The sequence below is a fragment of the Dipodomys merriami genome, unplaced genomic scaffold (assembly GCF_024711535.1).
Source record: "Dipodomys merriami isolate MVZ:Mamm:240054 unplaced genomic scaffold, mDipMer1.0.p SCAF_2, whole genome shotgun sequence".
In the NCBI taxonomy this organism is placed as follows: Eukaryota; Metazoa; Chordata; class Mammalia; order Rodentia; family Heteromyidae; genus Dipodomys; species Dipodomys merriami.
Window position 1 is genome coordinate 72229399 of NW_027203381.1, and position 21058 is coordinate 72250456.

The 21058-nt window shown below is 43.4% G+C and overlaps 1 protein-coding gene across 2 annotated transcripts in view; it reads right to left on the reverse strand.

Annotated features, from left to right (window-relative positions):
* Pdia5 (protein disulfide isomerase family A member 5) overlaps nt 1-10200 on the reverse strand; it is an 82591-nt gene extending 72391 nt beyond the window's left edge. For both annotated transcript variants that reach the window (XM_070030063.1, XM_070030064.1), the window contains exon 1: nt 10101-10200. In XM_070030063.1, coding sequence (XP_069886164.1) covers nt 10101-10145 — 45 coding nt within the window. In that variant the 5' untranslated portion in view covers nt 10146-10200. The remainder of the gene's footprint in view (nt 1-10100) is intronic.
* Nucleotides 10201-21058: the final 10858 nt, after the last annotated feature.

Here is a 21058-nt window from a genome sequence, read left to right on the forward strand (position 1 = left end):
AGGAGGAGGTGAATTCCCACTCCAGAATCCTGACTTTCATCAAAACTGTTAATTGATAAGAAAACAGCAACTCTGGTGCTCATGACCCACAGTGTACAGCCATGCTTTTACACTCATTAGCTCATTCAGCACTCTACTGCTGAGAGTTTAAACATACGTTTCCAGCCTCCAGGTCTCAACCCAAGAGCAATCAGAAAGCCTGTTCAGTGGGGGACTCTTTTTAATGGCTGGAAAAAGAAGATATCACTGTGTGTCACAGGTAGCAAGATAGACTAGGTGTTCAGCAGAACATTTATGTTGCTGGGTTTACGTATATACACATAGGACTAGATTGTAAAATGTCTAAGTATTCTCACAGGAGTTTCTGTAAAAATGTTTACAAAGTTGCTATAGACAAGTAGTGTGGGAGGTGGTCCTACCCCACTTCAGAGATGTGATAACAGGTTCAAAGCAGTTACCAGACTGGCCTAAACCTAACTAAAGCCAGGGCCTGAACCATGTCTATGAGCCCAGACCCACACCCTTCTCAATACCTGTCTATGAAAATAGCTCCCACTTCCTACAGCTTCATGCAGAGCACAACTGGAAAGGCCAGCAAGTCCAGTACAACCAACTGAAAAGCACCATATTGACCATTATCTTTCCTCTGCACCTGAATGCCCACAGTTCCCCCAAATCCCTTAAAGGGAAAGCAAAAAAAAAGAGAGCTCAGACCAGCTTTTGCCACAGCCTGTGTCCCACCAAGTGGCGAGAAGCAGTAACCTTAACTGGCCAAAATACTCTCTGCGGCCCAAAATGAAGGATTCTTGCTACAGTTGGATTTCAGAGTCCCCCAAAGACCCTGGGTTAAAGGCTTCGTCCCCAATCCAGGATACATGTGGAATGTGGTGGAAACTGTAGGAGTGAAACCTAGTAAAAGAAAGGTGGGTCACTGACAGTGTTCTCTTGACCACTGTTCACACTGTTCCCAGCAGTCATGAGGTGACCAGACCTCCTCTGCCACCTGTTCCCACTATCACTGTATCCAAAGCATTAATCACAGGTCCAAAGCAACCACACTGAAACCTATGAAACTGTGGGCCAAAAACCTTTCCTTTTGATTACCTCAGCTATTTTGTCACAGCCACAGAAACCTTAACCCCCCCCCCCATACATACATACATACATATATGTATATTCATTTACTGTATCATAGCCAAAAAGCTATAGCTTTTTTTTCTTAAAAAAAATAGATTTCTGGACCTTATTCTCTTTTCTTTTCTTTTTTTTTTTTTGGTCCTGGGGATCGAACCCAGGACGTTGTACTTGCTAGGCACGTACTACTGAGATACATCCCAACCCCTGGGCCTTATTCTTGAAGAAAGTCACCTCTGGGTCATGGAGGGACCAAAAACTCATTTTTTTTCTCACCTACCCTAAGGTGGTTTTTATTCATAGCCAGCTGGAGAAATTCTGCTCCTGACTCATCTTTTTAAAACACTCTGCTCTGTATAACTAATTTAAGCTGGAGGGGGGGAGGGAATCACATGTCACTCCTCTATCAACTCACAGTAGCAGTTAGCTGCTGCCTCGATCTCCCTAGCACTGTGATTAAAAGCATGTGCCACCACTCCCAGAACTGAGGTTATTTTCATGAAGAAAAGTTACATCTTCACTTTCACTAACCTCTGATATGTAGCTTTTCCTTTATTACAAGATATTTGTGGATATATGAGTGCTTTCTGCATTTATGAATGGAGGGAACATATTACTGAGTATTTTTAGTAGCAGGACCTTCACTAACAGATACCACCTTTTAAAAATTACATTCTAATTGGGACAGATATTGTTTAAAATTACAGAAGTTGTCCAACCTGCATTCAGATCTTCTTACATGATACACTAACAAAAAGCAAAGATTACAAATTTGCTTTTATAACATAATATTCAACAATATTTTATAATAATATTCAACAATATTTTATAATAATATTCAACATTATTTTGATAGGACACATAGGTTCTTAGAAAAGCCCTTCCTGCTGCTCTGAATTGGGTGAGGAGTCACATATTCTTTCTGAGCATTTACTACCTGGATTAAGTCACTAATTAGTGGCTCTCCTACTAGGCCACGGTAGAAGGATGAATTGTGTCTTATTTATTATTACATTCCCAGTGCCTTGGCAATAGGGCCCAGCTCATAAAGACCCACAAGGAAATACAAAGGAGTGTCTGTTGATGAACATCTGAGACACTGGTGGGATGCTGATGCTAGTCTTTGTTTCCTGGACACAGGCAGTTACTCAGTCTTGTATGAGTTACCTAAGATATAGCAGAGGCACTGGGGATTGAAACCAGGACCTCTCACTTGACACCTATTCTACCATTAAACTTTGTTTGTTGTTTGTTTTTGGTTGGTCATGGGGCTTGAACTCAGGGCTTGTCTCTGAGCTTGCTCTCAAGGCTAGCACCCTACCACTTTGAGCCACAGTACCACTTCTAGTTTTCTGGTGGTTTCTTGCCCTGGCTGGCTTTGAATGACAATCCTCCAATCTTATCCTTCTGAGTAGCTAGGATTACAGGCATGAGCCAGTGTCTGGTTGTTTGTGTTTTTTAAGACAGCCAGCTGACATTGCCCAAGCTGACATTGAGTTTGTAATCCTCCTGCTTCCCAAGTAGCTTGAATTACAAGGGTATGCCTCCTGATAAGAGCAAATCTGCTGGAGGAAAAAAAGAAAGAAAGAAAGAAAAAAGAAAAGAAAAGAAAAAAACAAATCTGCTGGTTCCTGGAGGCTTTCAACCTCTTGGCCCAACAACAGAGTTTTTTAGCCTAACCCACACCTGGGCTCAGTATTGGGGTCCTTGTTTGTGGAGCCTCAGCTACAGCTCAACCTGGACCCTCATTAGCCTTCCCACAAGGGCTAAGGCACCTGCTCATACAATCAAAATGTCAAAGGGCATCTTGACACTAAAGAGATTGGTTGAATGTATATTCTATTCCTAACCTGCCAAAATGTAACAAGATGAAAACTGCACATACAACTAGTGTGTATATGTACTAGAACTTCAGAATGACTTTGAGAAATAAGAAGACACAAAAAGACTATTTCCCCCTTGTTCCATCGTGTCCTTAACCTCCCTTGGCATGATGGCAAGGCTAACCCCTAGTGAGAAGTGCTCACAGACTGGTGGAAGAGTGGTGGGGGGTTGGGAGGAGCTGCTAGGAAGGAGGCAGATGGGGTCTGGTAGGCTACCCTGGGGGTGCCACAGCCATCAGGGGGCGACAGACAAGCTGCACAAGAACTCCAGGAAAAGAGCTGCCAACACAGCTTCCTAAACATTCAAATGAGTCACCATATGCCCTAACCTCTTCCTCCTCACCTTTGCCTACCTGGCCACACATACCTCCAACTTTATCAGTGTTATCACTCACCTCTCAGTCTACTTATCTCTGCCTCTCTAGAAGTCATAGTACTTACCCAACACCACTGATAGGGAAGATACAGAAATGTTCTGTAAACTCTAAGGTTGTCTATAAATGTATCAGAGTTGTTGTGATTCTAGTCAACAGAGCAAACCTGTAGCCAGAGGCTCTGGAACCATCTGCAGGATGAGCAAGATCAGACCAGCCCACAATGGGGAAGCACTGTTACTCCTCCTGTCCCTGCTCACAGAGGTGGGGAGAGTTCAGTCAATGCAAAAATGTAAGCTCTTCTCATACATCCGTTTTTGGCCTAGGTCACTGACTCAAAACCTACCACAAGCACTACACAAGATGAGAGAACCCCATAGAATAAAACCACAAAGCTAGGGTGAAACCTTCCAGGGATTCGTGTGGCTAGCAGATCTGTTCCCAAGAGGGGATTGACTTTCAAAGGGAGGGAGAGAAAGGCAGTGACAAAAACCCCCCGTCCTTCTGGATGCAACCACTCCCGAGATGTCTCCACAGTGTTCTGGCAGAAGAGTGAGCAAGGGCAGAGTCAGGAACCAGCTCCAAGGAATCCTGTGAAGCCCAGCAGACTAGGTTCCCCCCTTGGCAGCCATGTCACATGCCTCCCTTTCACATACCTCATCTGACCCCTCACTGCCTGCCACCGCTCTGCCCTCCCATCCCACCCCCTCCTACTGAAAAGCATGCAGTGCTGCAGGGCCCCCACTGCTGCTGTGCACTATGCTATGTGCTTCCTGTGTTAGTTCTCATTTTCCAACTCTGCGAAATACACAAATCTTAAAGAGAAAAAAAAAGAAAAATAAAGCAAGGTATGGCCCAAAGCTACACAGCTCCTGAGTATCTAACTGGCTGAAAGCCGACATTCTTCCCTCCATATCACCCTTGTGGATAACAGGGAGGAAAGCAAGAGAAAAAAGTATGCCTTCCTCTTCACCCCAACCCTGTATGTGGCCTGACAAATATGATTAAAAGGGCCACTTCCATCATGTCCCTCCATTCCCTAGTCCAGTCTCCAAGGCTTTGTCAGACATTTATGGTTCTTTAAAGGTGGCTCATGCCTGTAATTCTATCTACTCAAGAGGTTGAGATCTGAGGTCTGCAGTTCAAAGCCAACCTGAACAAGAAACTATGAGACTCTTATCTTCAATTAAGTATACACACGCACACCTGTGCATGAGTACACACACACACACACACACACACACACACACACACACAGTGCATGAGCACACACACACACACACACACACACACACACACACACACACACACACACACACACACACACACACACACACACACACACACACACACACACACACACACACACACAAGCTCAGGGCCAGTTCCCAGGCTCCAAATTCAAGCCCCAGGATTGGCACCAAAAAAAAAAAAAAATTAACTTTTCTGACCTTATTCCCCGACTACCACATTCAGATCCTTCCAGTTATCCTGGCCTATACCTCTTCAATTCCCAAATCTCAGTCTGCAACAATCACTCATTCATTCCACCAAAGAGACTCCAGTGCTTTCTGACTGACAGGCCCTGGGCTAGGTGCCAAGGCCATGGCAGACAGACAGGAAGATTACTGAAGTCACAGGTCTCAGGAGTGTGCCCTCCTTGTGAGGCCAGCTCCTACATCCCTCTTTCTAAGACCTTATCTGGCCACTAGATGCCCATTGCCTGAATCCCAACAGTCAGCATTTGCCACACAAATGGCACTCAGCCGCATCTCTACTCTGCATGCCATGCATGCAGGGTTTGTTTTAAGACTTCCTCAGTAATGTGTTTATTTCTGTAGGAAAAGTGCACTCCGGGTTCCAATCTGCATTATAAATGGCAATTAGGTCCTCGGGCCAGCCCACAAAAGCCTATTAAATATATAATGGTCACAGAGAAGAACAGAACCTACATGAGTATACCTTAAAAGCTCTACAGAGAGATAGGGGCAAAGGTCTGCCTCCAGCACCTTCATGAACTGTTTCCTAGAATCTGGACTTCAGGCTGCCTCAGGAAAGCAGGCAGGACAAAAAAGACTACAAAGGCAGAGGAGTGGGAAGAACCTCGTTTATATATAATTCAGCAGGTCTGGCTCTACTCCTAGCCCTGCCTTTACTTGGGGGTGGGGGTGGGGGGAAGAGGGGTTGGCTGTAAGGTGGTCTCTTCCCTTGGGAACTCCATAGCTTCCATATACAGTTAGGTGTGGTGCAGTAGTAGAGGGCTTGCCTATTGTGCAGGTGACCCTAGGTTCAACCCCAGCACTACAAGATAAAAAAATAAGAGGGTTAATTCTCAGATTTCTGAATCTCCTGTGCTACATTTCCAAAATATACTTGTGAATGTTATATATTTTTAAATAAATTTTATCAAGAATTGACATTTTAATAGAAAATCATGCTGTATTACTACCAGTGTTATTTTTCAAAACAACACTGTAAATAACTCACCCAAATCATGGACATCATCAGAAAAATGGAAACATTTTCTGTGCATGTGTGTATATTTACTGGGGATCAAACCCAGGACCTCATACATACTAAGTACTCTATCACTGAGTCACATCCACAGCCCTAGACAGGTTCTGTTTTGCATTTAGTAATATGAAAATGTGAATTAAGAAAAAACAAAAAACAAAAACAAAACCACTCACTACTGGTGAGTGGACCAGTGAAATTGCTCACAGACCAGCTCTAGTCCTTGGCCTGACATTTGACAACCACTGAGCTGGGAGACTAACAAGCCATTTCTCTACCCTGGGACTCTAGGAAGTCTGTATGGCAATCAGCCTGACCATGCTACTATGGAAGGGCAGGGAGGCCTCCTCAGCCTGTGAGCTCCTGGGATTAATCATGCTGCTTCCCACCTAGGTATTGGAAGACTGAAGAACAGCTTACAAAGAATCTTAAAAAAGAAATAAGAGAAAAGAACCTCAGCTAGGTGTAGTGATTCAAGCCTGTTAATCCTAGCAACTTAAGAGGTATATCGGGAGCTGAGGCCAATCTGGCAGAAGTTCATGAGACTCCATCTGAACCTGTGGTATGTGCCTGTTGCCTGTTATCCCAGCCCTAGGGGAAGCACAAGGGCTAGCCTGCAGTGCCACGACTGTCAGCCCTAGCCACATGAATAAGCACAGATAGGAGAATCAAAGCCCAGGTTGGCCAGGCCATCAAAGACCTCAAAATAATAAAGTGGAAGGGGCTGCATGCTCAGTGGTTGAACACCTGCCAGGCTGAGTATCCCCAGTACACTGAAAAAAAAAACACAAAAAACTTTAATTTGATTATAAACTAGTACATATTCATTTGGAAAACATAAGAAAGCATAAACAAAGATGCATATGAAAGTCATCTACCACTCCACCTTCCAGGATAATCATCTGAAATTTTCATGCACTGTGAATTCTTCACATGCATAACTTCAGCTACTCCAGGATTTTACTTCATATCCTGCTTTTCATACTTGAGGATTTTTCCATCTCTTTGGGTAGTCTCCATCAACACAACATTATTCATAAGCATTCATAATAAACACTGCAATGGATTGAAAGTTTGTTAAATTCGTATGTTGGGATCCTAACCCCACAGTGCAAATATTAGGAGGTGAGGCCTTGGAGAGAAGGTGAGGCCATGAGGGTAGAGTCCTCATGGATGGGACCAGTGCCCATGAAAAGGGACCAAGAAAGCTCGCTAGTCCTCTTTCTGCCACATAATTCAGAAGTCTGCAGCCAGGAAGTGGCCCTCCCTAGAACCCTACTAGGCTGACATCCTGCTCTCAGACTTCCAGCCTCCACAACTGTCAGAAAAAAAAAAAAAAATTACAAGCCTCTCTCCATTTATGGCATTTTTCTCACAGCTGCTCAAACTAACCAACATTACTCTCCTTAGTATGAACAGGCTAGAAGTTACCTAACTATACCACGATCACTAAGCCAGTAAGGCATTTTCATATTCTTGCTATTGTAAAAAACAAAATGTGGCTGTCTTTTATATAGCAGTTCCCCCTTGTGCAAGGAGGATGGCTCCAAGACCCTCACTGGATGGCTGAAACTACAGATTGTACCAAACCTTATATATACTGTTACATTTTATACACACATACTTTTTGTTGTCGGTGGTGATGGTGGTCATGGGGTTTGAACTCATGGCCTGGGCGCTGTCTCCTGTCCTTGAGCAATTTTGCTCAGGGCTAACACTCTACCATTTTAAGCCGCTGTGCCACTTCTAGTTTTCTAGTGGTTCATAAGAGTCTCACTGACTTTCCTGCTCTGGCTGGCTTTGAGCCACGATCCTCAGATCTCAGCCTTCTGGTAGCTAGGATTACAGGCATGAACCACCAGTCCCTGGCCACACATATCTTTGACAGTTTAACAATCTGGCACAGTAAGAGATTAACAACACTAATAGTAATAAAACAGGACGATTATAACTACATTGTGATAAAAGTTATGTAAATATGGTCTCACTCAAAATACCATATTGAATTGTACTTTTTCTGTTGACCATAGATAACTAAAACCATGGAAAGCGAAACTGGAAAGCAAGGTACTGTACTTTATATCCCTTGGGTCACAGTCCAGTGTTGAACACACATCAGCCCTCAGTAAATATTGAGTGACCCAAAGGAGACCAATATGCTCCCAGAAACCCAAGAAGCCCTTATCAGATCCACACTGAATTTTAATTTACAGAGCAGTTACTCATCATTTGACCCTGGAGGCTCACTCCACTTTACACCTGCTAAACCAACTATAGGCTTAGGGGAAGGAGAGGATATAAATTGCTCAGGACTCCCAGCTTCTAGTGCTGGGCAAATCTCCAGCTTTTTCACACCACCTGGGAGAGACCTCCATTGCCTAACTAACTCCCACACTCCAGACTCTGCTCAGCCTATCTCAGGAAGGCTCAGTTGACACTCCCTCTAAATTTAAATATGATTCCCATTCAATGGAGGGTTCCAATAATTAGGATACTAGTACTAACATGTTGGCCTAGCCAAGGCAACAAACATCTCCACATAGAACAGGCTCCTCACTCAAAATCCAACCCTGTGCCAAGCAATGTGGTTGATAAATGCTTACTGAATGAAATGTCAGATGTTGAAGGCATTTGTTTCCATAGCAGGGAAAGAAAAAGAGAAAAATTTGGGGCCCTTACCCTCTCACAGAATCCTAAGGCAAGCAAGGAACTGATGGGGGTCAGGTAGGAGATGGTCCTATCCCCAGCTCAGTTCTGCCTGTCATGGAGACCCACCCAGACAACTGGCTCTGGAAACTGGTGAGAAACAGTATATAGTATACCCAGATACATTGAAGGACAATGCCCCACTCCACTCTCCCTCTCTCGGTCCTGGAGAAGGGCAGAACAGGGGACAGGGAGCTTCCTTCTCCACCCACTTCTAGGCAACAGAAAAATACAAGCCTCTCCTCATTGGGGATCCAAAATAGACAGAGCTTTGGGAGATGTTAGTGTTTAAAAGAGACTCAAAGCACACTTTTCCTCCCAGGTGCTCAGTATCCTTGCCACACCCAAAAGGGAAGACAAAATGGAAATATCTGGATCGGTGAGAATGCCAGAAAGAGGAAGTTCTTTAAAGACTTAGGAAGGGGATGGAGTGGAGTGGGAGAAGCCGGGATGGTCCTAACATAAGAGAGATCAAAAGTTATGGGAGGGTTGGAGAAGGCCACAGCATCCCCCATCACACACCCAACACCCGGGCCAAGCCCAGGTCCCCAGCTCCCCGCCACACCCATCCGGGCCTGGCACACCCAGTCTGATCTCAGTGATGCCTGGGAATCCCCCCTTTACCCCCCCCAATCTACTCCACCACCCCCCACCCCCACACACCCCCCCCCCGCAGCAAGGGTAGCAAATTCCTCTGGGTGGGCTCACCCCTCCCAGCATCCTGACCCACCCTTCTAGCACTCTTGTATGATTTTGCAGTTCGCATTGCTTCCTCTTCCGACTTCTCATCTGACCCTCCCCACCACCTCACAAGACAGGTACCCTTATTGTCCCCATCTGGCGGGTGAGGTGACACGTTAGATGATCTGCAACGCCCCACCACTTGAAAGTGGCCGGGGCTCCTGGCAGCTTCAGCCCGGTTGTCCGGGGTCAGAACTCCTGAGGGGGGGGGGGGGACCCCACCCAGCCCGCAGAGCCTGGCCCCCGGTGGGGGAGAGGCCGGGCTGGGGAGCCGCAGTTTCCCAAGTCGGTTGGGGTCGAAACCAAGAACAAGGGTGGCCCTGCCGCGCAGGTGGAAAGCTCCCGACATCCCACCCGGTACTCACACAGGTGCGGGGCCCCGAGCCCGGGGCGGGACGGCCCCCCTGACCCGCCAATGTCCCGCCCTAGGGTCACCCAGGGCGCCCCCCCCCCCGAGAACCTTGGCCCGGCCAAGTTGTGCCATGGCGCGAGCACCCAGCAAGGTAGCACCCAGCGCCCAGGGCCACCTCCGGACCCCGCGCCCGCGAGCGCCCGGCGGGGACACCCCGAAAGAGACCCGGAGCCCGCCCGCGGCTGCCTGCCCGGCGCGCACGCCCTCACCCCGGCGCCCCGCGGCAGCTCCGCACAACCCGGGAAAAGCGGGGGACGCAGAGAGCCGGCCGGCACGCGGGGCGCACGTGCCGGCCCAACCCCGGACCCCCGCCCGGACCCCGGCCCTCGCCCTCACCCAAATCGCCAGCAGCAGCCCCCACGCCGGCCCGGCCCGTGCCATCCCCGCCGCCGCTCTCCACCGCCGGCTCCGGTCTCCACCGTGGCTCCCGCGCCCGCCCACCCGCTAGCTCCGCCGCGGCCAACCGCCACGGCCACTTCCCAGCCGCTCCCCGCCTCCGAGTTCCCGGTGCCACGTCTGCCAAAGCATGCGCACCCAGATGGGCGGGGCGACAGGTAGGTGCATGCCGGGAGTTGTAGTCTTTCCAGCCAGCACCTCTGGAGTGTGACTTGGTCCCCAGGGTATGTGTGTAACCACTGGAGTGAGGGCAAGAAGGCCAAGGAGGAAGGCAGGCAGTTGATTTGGGGGCGGGGGGCGCTAACTACATGCTTCAGAATCAGCAACTCACTCTGCTCACAGAAGTTAATCCCCCCATAGAAGATTAGAAGTAACCCCAAAGAAGATTCTAAGTCGTTTGATTGTCAATGATGGCATCCTGCAATGCTGTGGAGGGTAGGAAAAGCCCTTTTCTCTGCCTCCTAGTCTTCTACCTGTCTTTTCTTTCTTCCTTCAGCAGTTTATTGAGCTATTGGAAAATACTTTGGCAGATTCTCAAAAAAAAAAAAAAAGTTGTACTCAATGTTCATGGCAAATGTCCTCAAAGGAGAATAAGTAACAAAACAGAATATTATTGAGTCTAAAAATGAATGGATGTGCTAATACAGGTTACCATATGCACGAAGACATCATGCTGATAAAAATGGTCCTATATTTTATTATTGCATTTATATGAAATATCCCTGATAGGTAAATGATAGAAAGGAAGCAAATTGAGGAAGAAATGGGGAGTGATTGTTTAGTAGGTATAGGGACTCCTTTGGGAATGGTGAAAAATTTTGGAACACGACAGAGATAATGGTTGTACAAGATTGTGATTGTAAAGTAGTATATATCCAAGACAAACAGAAGAGGTCAAAAGCTATGTACATATGACCATATATGCTGATGCTAAGCGAAATGAAACCCAAGATAGGGACACAAGAGATTTTATCTTTCTTGCTGTTCTTTTTAATGTACTTACTATGTGATTTTTTTGTTTCTTTGTATGTTCTTCCCCCATGGTACAACCCTTGTTGTCACTGTATTTGATTCCAGTGTCCTGCATCTCATATGTACATTTTTCTAATTTGGGGAGGGGAAGGGAAATAACAAAATGCTGACATAAGGATACAGGATGACCCATTGTAACAATGAGATGTACAAGACACTATGTTGAAAACGAATTTTACAACTTCCAGGGGGAAGGAGGGGAAAGGAGGAAAGAGTTAGAGAGGTGGGGAGGAAAGGGAAAACAAAGGAGGGGGTAAAAATGCTGGATAGGAAATGGATTTATTACCTTGCTCATGTAACTGTAACCCCTCTGTGCAGTATCTTTACAATAAAAATATACATTTTAAAAGATTGTGATTGTACTAAATGCCTCTGAATTGTACACTTTTTTCAAAGTGGCTAATTGATTTTATAGAATGCTATCTTAAATGCAAAAATATATGGAAAGTCAAAGGGTGAGCAAATGCAGCAGTGATACTCACTAGATACCATTTGTGAGTGGGGACAGGAGGGGAAAACTGGGAGAGAGCAAGGGAAGGGGTGATACTGTGCAGAAAAATGTATTCTTTACCTGACTTATATAACTGCAACCCCTCTGTACATCACCTTTATAATAACATTAAAAATATTTAAAGAGAAAAAACATTGTGAAGTGGTATGCAAGTGTATACAAAAGTATTAACCAAAATACAGTAGATTTAGGGGCTAATAAAATGGTATAATTACTTAGGAAGGCTAGCAGTCCAGCAAAATAAACACCAGGAAATTGGTACTCAAAAGGGAGTGGGTGGGCCAAAGTGAGACGGGTAGATGAATAAAGAGAGGAAACAAGGGGAATGTGGTCATAAAATTCAATGCATTTCCTACAAAATTAAGAAGAATGAGGAAAGGAGTGGAATGGAGAGGAATAGAAGAGAATGATGTAAGGGGTGACATTAATCAAGATGCATTGTATTCATAAACTGTTCTGTTGAATGGCAGCTCTTGTGTATAACTACAAAGACTATGTGTGTATGTGTTTATGTGTGTGTGAAAAAAACCTTAATTCATTCCATTCATGAATGCACTCGGTTATTTCATTTAAGAATGCTTGCTGGACACCTATGCCCTGAGGCAGAAGATACACATTTCACTGGAGTAAGATGAATACAATACTGAGTAGTAAGCAGTGCAGGCAAAGGTGAGTTGGTCATGGTGGAATAAGCCTCGCCTACTGCTTAGAAGTCCAAAACTAAAACTGAGAAGTTAGCCTGACTTACTTCCTATTTCCAACATCCCATCACCAATGCCTCTCCATTCTACTTCCAAAATACAACTCTTCTGCCACTTCCTGCTAGGTCACCAGCAAGTGTCTCGTAGGCAAGGATAGCAGTCTCCTAAATAAAGCAAGGCTGCTTCTCCAGCAAGCCAGGAAGTAATGCCATTTGGGTCTTGCTTGTCACTTCCCTAAAGCCCTCCAGTGGTTTACTATTACCCCTAGAATGAATCCAAAGTCTTCCATGACCTGAAGTACAACAGCTTCTAGACTCCATCCCATCATACTCAACTCCAGTATCACGTCCTCCTCTGTCTATCTGTGCCTTTGCTTCTAATCCTTTGGCATTCTCCTATCAGTCCCCCATTGGAAAGGCCTTTTAGAAAGGGCAATTTTGCCTTCTCCCATTTTGAACCTCCTTATTCCCCAGCTTGGGTTCTGTCAGTGCCTTGCTCAGTACATACCAGTCTGCAGTTTCACAAAGCAGCACTTTGTATCTGTGGATTCTATATCTATAGATTCAACCAACTGTAGGCTAAAAATATTTTAAGTTTCTTTTTAAAAGCAACTAGTAGGCCTAGGAAGGTGGCTCAGTGGTAGAGTGCTTGCCTCGCATGCATGAGGCCCTGGGCTCGATTCCTCAGCACCACATAAACAGAAAAAGCCAGAAATGGGTTCTGTTTCTCAAGTGATAGAGCACTAGCCTTGAGCTGAAGAGCTGAGGGACAGCACCCAGGCCCAAAGTCAAGCTCCATGACCAACAACAATGACAACAAAAAACAAACAAACAAACAAAAAACAGTAAAAATAAAAAGCAACTACTAAACATGAGCAGGCTTTTTCCCTTATCATTATTCTGTAAACAATATAGTAGAACATTCATTTACATAGCATTTGCATTGTGTTAGGTAATATAAGGAATCTAGAGTTGGTTTAAAGTCCACAAGAAGATGTGCACAGGTTATATGCAAATACTATGCCGTTTTCTAGAAGGGACTTTGGTTTCTGTGAGCTGCTCTGGAACCAATCTCCCATGGAGACTGAGGGATTACTAAATTGTTAGCTTTGCTGTCTGTTCCTCCCTTTCCTGGCTCTCTTGTCAGGACCTGAGCCACAGGTGGTTTACCACGCTGTTTTTGGTGAGTGAACAACTGAATGAAATTCTGGGTAGAGTCAGGACTTCCTCCACATGCTCTGCTCTACAGCCTCAGGGTACTGTCCATATGTAGGGAAGTGAGCCTCACACCTTTGCTCTGTGGATCTGATTTTCAACTGAAAAATGAAGCAGCTAGGGAGGACTAGAAAACTATAGAGTCCTCGCACATTGTTGATGGGAACATAAATTGGTTCAACCACTTCAGACCACTCTACATGTACAAAATATGTTCAAAAATATTTATTGTTTACTTTGTTCAAAGTAACTATCATAAACTGAATTGTGGCCCCATTCATATGCTATAATCCTAATGCTTAGTATTTCAGAATGTAACCTTATTAGGAGCCTTTAAAGAGGTGATTATGGTTAAATGCGGTTATTGAAGTAGGACCTAATCCACTGTGACTATTTTTTAAAAAAAGGGAAAGAGAGGAAGGAAGGAAGGAAGGAAGAAAGGAAGGAAGGAAGGAAGGAAAAAAGAAAGAAAGAAAGAAGGAACAAAAGAAAGAAAGAAAGAGAAAGAAAGAGAAAGAAAGAAAGAAATAGAAAGAAAGAAAGAAGCCAACCAGCCATGTGTCTGTGTGCCAGGAAACTAGAGGGCAAGGGACTAAGAAGGAAAAATGAAAAATGCCAAGAAAACAGGCCATTTCATTCTGCAATTGAAACAAGTTAAAATGTAATTTATGGCTCTTGTGTGAATGTTTAGCAATTCTAAACTTCACTCTCCTTGAAATATTAGGAGGAGAGCACAGGACAAGTAAGGTCCCTCCTCCATTACAGTCCACAATGGGAACCATCTATTTCCTAGCAGCCACCCTCGGGGCCAGGCCTGAGAAACTCCTATCTTGTGGTATACTGTGAATTTGATGTCATGTTACATTGGGTAGCCAGTCCCCTCCATCATCTTGGCTGGCATGAGGAGTAGCACAATGACTATTTGCTGACGTTCTAGCAAAATGGGAATTGGCTCAGAACAACAGAAAAAGAAGGAATGTTGAGCCAAGAAGCCAGACACAAAGGCTCTATTCTGTATGATTCTGTGTGTATAAGGTACAGGAAAGGAATGTAGCCCTTTGGAATCACTGGAAGGAGTCTTTTGAATTGCTGAGAAAATTCTATTTAGCCATTGGTGTATTTATGCTGTGAAAATCATCACATATATTTCAATAAGAAGTTTACAACTTTTGAAAAAGAGGAGGAATCAGGTGGGTGGTAGGAAAAAGTAAGCTCAAAAGATAGAAGGTGAGGGTTGGAGGTGCAGCTCAGTTAGTAGAGCACTAGCCAATGAGTGAAAGCATCAGGTACCAAGTTTGAGACCATTTCTCAGGACAAAAAAAAAAAGGGAAAGAAAATAAAAGAAATGATAAAAAGTGAAAAAAGATAGATCCCAGAGAAAAGACATCAGGGAAATTAACTGTTAAACATTAGGCTTTTAAAGAGAGAGTCACCAAAAACAATGATTGGAATATGACATCAGTTAGTACTCACAAGTCCCTTTGCAAGCCTTTGCCTCTGTTCATCACATTTTCAACCATGTTGACTCTGTCCTCACCTCCTTGATTGGCTGATCCTGGCTCCTCTCTGTCCTCACCTCCTTGATTGGCTGATCCTGGCCCCTCTTTTAACATTCCTCTCCAAAATCCTGATTGGACACTTGTCATCCTCCCACCAACCTCCCCACCATATGTTTGTGTTTTTTTTTCTGTTCCCACAACTTCCTCCTGTAGAGCATGGTCCTAAAGAATGTGTACTGTGACAAAATCATAGACAGAGTAAGTACAATAGTAGTTTCTAGGGGCTTGAGAGAAGGTGAAAAGAGTTACTGTTTAATGGGAAGCATTCCCAAAGAAGATGATGGAACATTTTGGAGAGAAGCTGTGTTGGCTACCCAACAATGTGAGTGTCCTTTTTCTTTAATGTTTTTTAAATTTTTATTTTATTTTATTGTAAAGATGCTGTACAGAGGGGTTACAGTTACCTGAGTAAGTTAATGAGTACATTTCTTGTCCTGCATTGTTACCCTCTCCTTCCTTTTTCTCCTACTATCCTTTCCCTCCCTCACCTCCCCCACTGCTCCCCTCCAAGTTGTAAAGTTCATTTCCAACATAATGAGTATCATTGTTGCAATGAGTCATTCCGTGTCCTTGTTTCAGTATTTTGTTATTCCCTTTCCCCTCCCCAAATTAGATAACTGTATATACAAGATGCAGGGTACCAAAATCAAGTACAGTGACAATGGGGGATATACTATAGGAGAAGAACATGCAAAAGAAACCCCCCAAAAATCACATAGTCATTAAAAACAATAACAACAAAGAAAAACCTCTTGTATCCATATCTTGGGGTTCATTTCACTTAGTATCATCTTATATGGTCATATGTACATAGCCTTTGAGCTTTTCTGCTCATCTGATAAGATCATCCTAGATGCATACTAATTATTGCAAATAAGGGAAACCATGGGACCCAACAATATGAATGTTCTTAAAGCCCCTGACATGTACACTTAAAAACAGTGAATAGTCTTTCCAACAAATCTGCTGGAAAAACTGGGTATCTAGGTGTGAAAGAAAAAAATGGTCTCTCTCCTTACAATATATACCAAAGCTGACTCAGATTTAAGAACTCCAAGCACAGGAGAAGACATAAGGAGAAAGCTGCACAGTGTTGAATTTTGCATTGACTTCTTTTTTTTTCTTTTTTTTTTTTGTCGGTTGTGGGGCTTGAACTCTGGGTTTGGGTGCTGTCCTTCAGCTCTTCAGCTCAAGGTGAGTGCGCTACCACTGGAGCCACAGCGCCACTGCCGGTTTTCTAGTGGTTTTGTGGAGATAAGAGTCTCACGGACTTTCATGCCCAGGCTGGCTTTGAACTGCGATTTTCAGATCTCAGCCTCCTCAATAGCTAAGATTACAGGCTTGAGCCACCAGCGCCCGTCTTTGCATTGATTTCTTAAGCATGAAAGCAAAAGTACAAGCAACAAAAGTGAGAAATAAATTGGATTAATGAAAAATTTGAAATTTTTGTACATCAGATATCAAAATCAAGAGGAAGAAAAGCAAGCTACAGAGTGGTAAGAGATTCTTGCAAGTGATATAGCTAATAAAGGTTAATATTGGGGCTGGGAAGGTGGCTCAGTGGTAGAGCGCTTGCCTTGCATGCAGGAGGCCCTGGGTTCAATTCCTCAGCACCACATAAGCAAAAAGAAAAAAACTGGAAGTGGCACTGTGGCTCAAGTCGTAGAGGGCTAGCCTTGAGCTGAAGAGCTGAGGCCCAGAGTTCAGGCCCCATGACCGGACCCAAAAAAATAAAAAATAAAATAGGTTAATATTCAGAATATATAAAACACTCAACTGCAAAATATTTTAATGGGCAAAGGACTTGAAATACACATTTCTCTCACCAGAAAAATATAAATGGCTAAATGTAAAATGCCTGATATCAGTAATCTTTAGAAAAAGGTAAATGATAAAAGATGCCACTTCATACCCAGGATGGCTGTCATTAAAAAATAGGAAAAGAAAAAAAAGAACCAACCAATGAAGAGATATTGATTTCTTTATGTGATGTATGTGAAATGTTATATTTCCTGTGGAAAACAGTAAGGGCAGTTCTCAAATTTTTAATTACCAGGGGCTATAAGTGTAATTCAGTAGTAAAACACATTGGAGGCTCAGGGTGCTATCCCAATGATGATGATGATGATGATGAAGATGACGATATAATAACAACAACAACAACCACAGGACTTAACAGTTCCTTGTGGACATATATCCAAAAACAGTTTCATGAAGAGAGATTGGTACATTCATGTTCATAGCCACTTCATGCACAATAGTCAGTAAGTAGAAGTCACCCATGTGTCTGTTAACAGAAAAATGTATAAAATAAGTGTTGGACAGGAATGCTATTCAATCTTAAAAAGAGAGGAAATTTCGACATATCCTAAACTTGGATGAAACTTGACATTAAGTGAGACAAGCTAGTCATAAAAAAAGTAATGTATGACTCTCCTTATATGAGATACTTTAACCAGCTGGATTCATAGAGACTGAAAGTAGAACAGTACTTGCCAGGAGGAGGAGAAAAGGGAGGGGGAGGGAGGAATGGGAGGGGGAGGGAGGAATGGGAGAGGGAGGGAAGTAAGGGGAAAGGGAGGAGAGGAGTTGCTGAATAATTACAAATTTTCAGTTGTGTAAAACAAAAACCATTCTAGAAATTGGTTGTATAAGAATGTGAATGTTCTTAACACTACTGTTAAAATGGCTAAGATGGCAAATTTTATATGCATATTGTACAAAACTAAAATTTTTATTTTTTAATCTTATTGCAAAGATGCTGTTCAGAGAAAAAATTTAATTTGTAATAAAGTGAAATGTAAAAGTTTCAAAATTAAATTTCATAGTATATATATATATATATATATATATATTTGTGATAATTTTTTTTAACCAACTATGACCTTAGGAAGGCCTAGCTATGGGTTCTGGATCTGTGACTGACTAGCCAGATGACCTCAAAGAAGCCATACAACTTCAGATCTCCTTATATAAGTGAGATAACAGTGTTGCACAGGCTTATATTAGATGCAATGCATCTAATCATGCATTTGTATGAATAATAGTGGTCTCTGATAGTTATTTTCATGACGTACATTTCTCAATGCTGTCCATTTTCTTCATAATACTAAGCCTCATATCCTGAGGGAGAAACAGAGACAGACAGACAGAGGCACAGAAAGAAGGAGAGGGGCGGAGAGATTGAGAAATGAACATGAACAGTGGAGGATAGACTTTAGCTGGTTTATGTTGTCATTTTTTTTTTTTTTTGTCGGTCATGGGACTTGAACTCTGGGCCTGGGCACTGTCCCTCAGCTCTTCAGCTCAAGGCTAGTGTTCTATCACTTGAGCCATAGCACCACTTCTGGTTTTCTGGTAGTTCATTGGAGATAGGAGTCTCACGGGCTTTTCTGCCTGGGCTGGCTTTGAACCGAGATCCTCAGATCTCAGCCTCCTGAGTAGCTGGGATTATAGGCGAGAGCCACTTGTGCCGGGCTATGTTGTCTATTTTTATATCCTCTACTGTCTGGCATGTAGTGGGAAATCATTAAATGTTTGAAATGGACTTTGACAAGAGGGTTTGACAATATTGACAAGGAAACTTCTTCAACATTAATATATAGAGACAAATGGCAGAACAGGTTTATCAAGTAATCTTAAGATCAGAAAAAGAATCCTCACAAACCTGGGTTTGGATGTGTCCTTCCAAAAAGTAGGGTAAGCAAAGCAGCTCCAGGGTTTCTCCATCGGTCTGTTTCTATGTAAACCTGGAAAGAATGGTTGGTTACTGAATCATAATTAGTCATTCATTATTAAACATTGATTGGACATTCTTCCTAGGCCCACTCGTAGGGCTTCCATCTGACATTCCATTAAGAAAGCATCACAGTACAGGGTCCAGTTCTCAAGTTGGCAGATGCACTTCTGCCTGTCCTTTGAAACTTGATCTCCATTTCTGTTGGCCATCTTGCCCTCCAGCTGGGTGCCAGTGGCTCATGCCTATAATCCTAGCTATTCAGGGATTGGGGGGAGGGGGGAGGCTGGGAAGGGATGTGAAGGGTAAACAAAGGAGGAGGCTGCAATGCTTGGTAAGAAATGTATGCATTATCCTGCCCATGTAATTGTAACTCCTCTGTACAGTATATTCACAAATAAAATTAAATTAAATTAAAAAAAAAAAGAAAATGAACTTTACAACTTTGGCAGGGGTGGGAAGGAGGGGGTAATTGTAGAGGTGGGAGAGAAGGGATAGTAGGGGAACAACAAAGGAGGAAGCAACAATGCTCAATAGGAAATGTACTCATTACCTTGCTCATGTAACTGTAACCCTTCTGTACAGTATTTTTACAATAAAAAAATACCAAATAAAAAAAATCCTAGCTATTCAGCAGGCTGAGATCTGAGGATCATAGTTCAAAGCCATCCCAGGCAGGAATGTCCATGAGACTCTTATCTCCAATTAAGTAACAAATAAGTCAGCAAAGGAGCTGTAGCTCAAGTGGTAAAGCATTAGCTTTGAGCAAAGAAGCACAGGGACAGTGCCCAGGTTCTGAGTTCAAGCCCCAAGACTGGCACAAAAGTAAGCAAGCAAGCAAGCAAAGAAGAAAGAAAGAAAGAAAGAAAGGAAGGAAGGAAGGAAGAAAGAAAGAAAGAAAGAAAGAAAGGAAGGAAGGAAGGAAGGAAGGAAGGAAGGAAGGAGGGAAGGAGGGAGGGAGGGAAGGAGGGAGGGAGGAAGAAAAGAAAGAGAGAAGAAGGAAGGAAGGAAGGAAGGAAAGAAGGGAAAGAAATAAAGAGAAAGAAAGAAAGAGTGAATGAAAGAAAGAGAAAAAGAAAGAAAGAAAGAAAAGGAAGGAAGGAAAAGAGAAAGAGAAAGAATGAGAGAAAGAGGAAAAGAAAGAAAGAAGAAAGAAAAGAAAAGGAAGGAAGGAAGGTAGGAAGCAAGGAAGCAAGCAAGCAAGGAACGAACGAATGAAAGGAAGGAAGAAAGGAAGAAAATTCCCTTCCATGTGGCTCAGATCCTCCCAGTTCTACCCAATCATGATACCTTGGGCCTGTGCTTTGGGACCACTAGAAGCTTAGACCCCAGGTAAGACCTGAGTAGTATGACTGAATCTGATTTCCTTCATACAGTTCTCTCTTGAAAGCCAGTTCCAACATGTGTCTGAATATCTTCACTTTCTCTGTTTTTCAAAAATTTACTCTCTAGCTGCATGTATAAGGCTCCAGGCTGTAGCTCATTAAAATAAAATTTAAAAAATTATTGTCTTGCCAAAACTAAATCTAGAGCTGCTGAACTTAGAAGACAGCATTTTCTTCCTTAATAATGGCATTCACATTACTAGAGACTTTAATTATACAGTTAGTCACATGTCAAAATTGAAGATAACCTCATATCCTCAACTTTGTGAGACTACCATTTGGTTAATAGTCACGTTTAAGTGACTCAAAAATCTCATCCTACATACAATGGGAACCCAACACCTTCCCTTTATCAAATACCTCTGTGGAGGATCTCAGAGACTCTTAAATGTGTGATTCTAGGGGCTCACAGAAATGGAATATCAAAGTTCCAAAATCTTGTTTCCATTGAAGCATATGAATTTCACTAGCACTGTGCTTTCTTGCCATCTGTGTTGACACAATCATAATGTGGCTCCTCAACCTACATGGTCTACACTAACTCCGGGAGTCAGTGTCAGAACAGAATCGAATTGTTGGACACCTAGTTAGTGTTGGGAAATCAGACAGGAGCCCTTCTGTGATGGTGTGCGTGCGTGCGTGTGTGTGTGTGTGTGTGTGTGTGTGTGTCTGTGTGTGTGTGTGTGTCTGTGTGTGTCTATGTGTCTCTGTTTCAGGGATCTGCAATTATGTAGATCTTGATATACGTCAAGATTCTGTT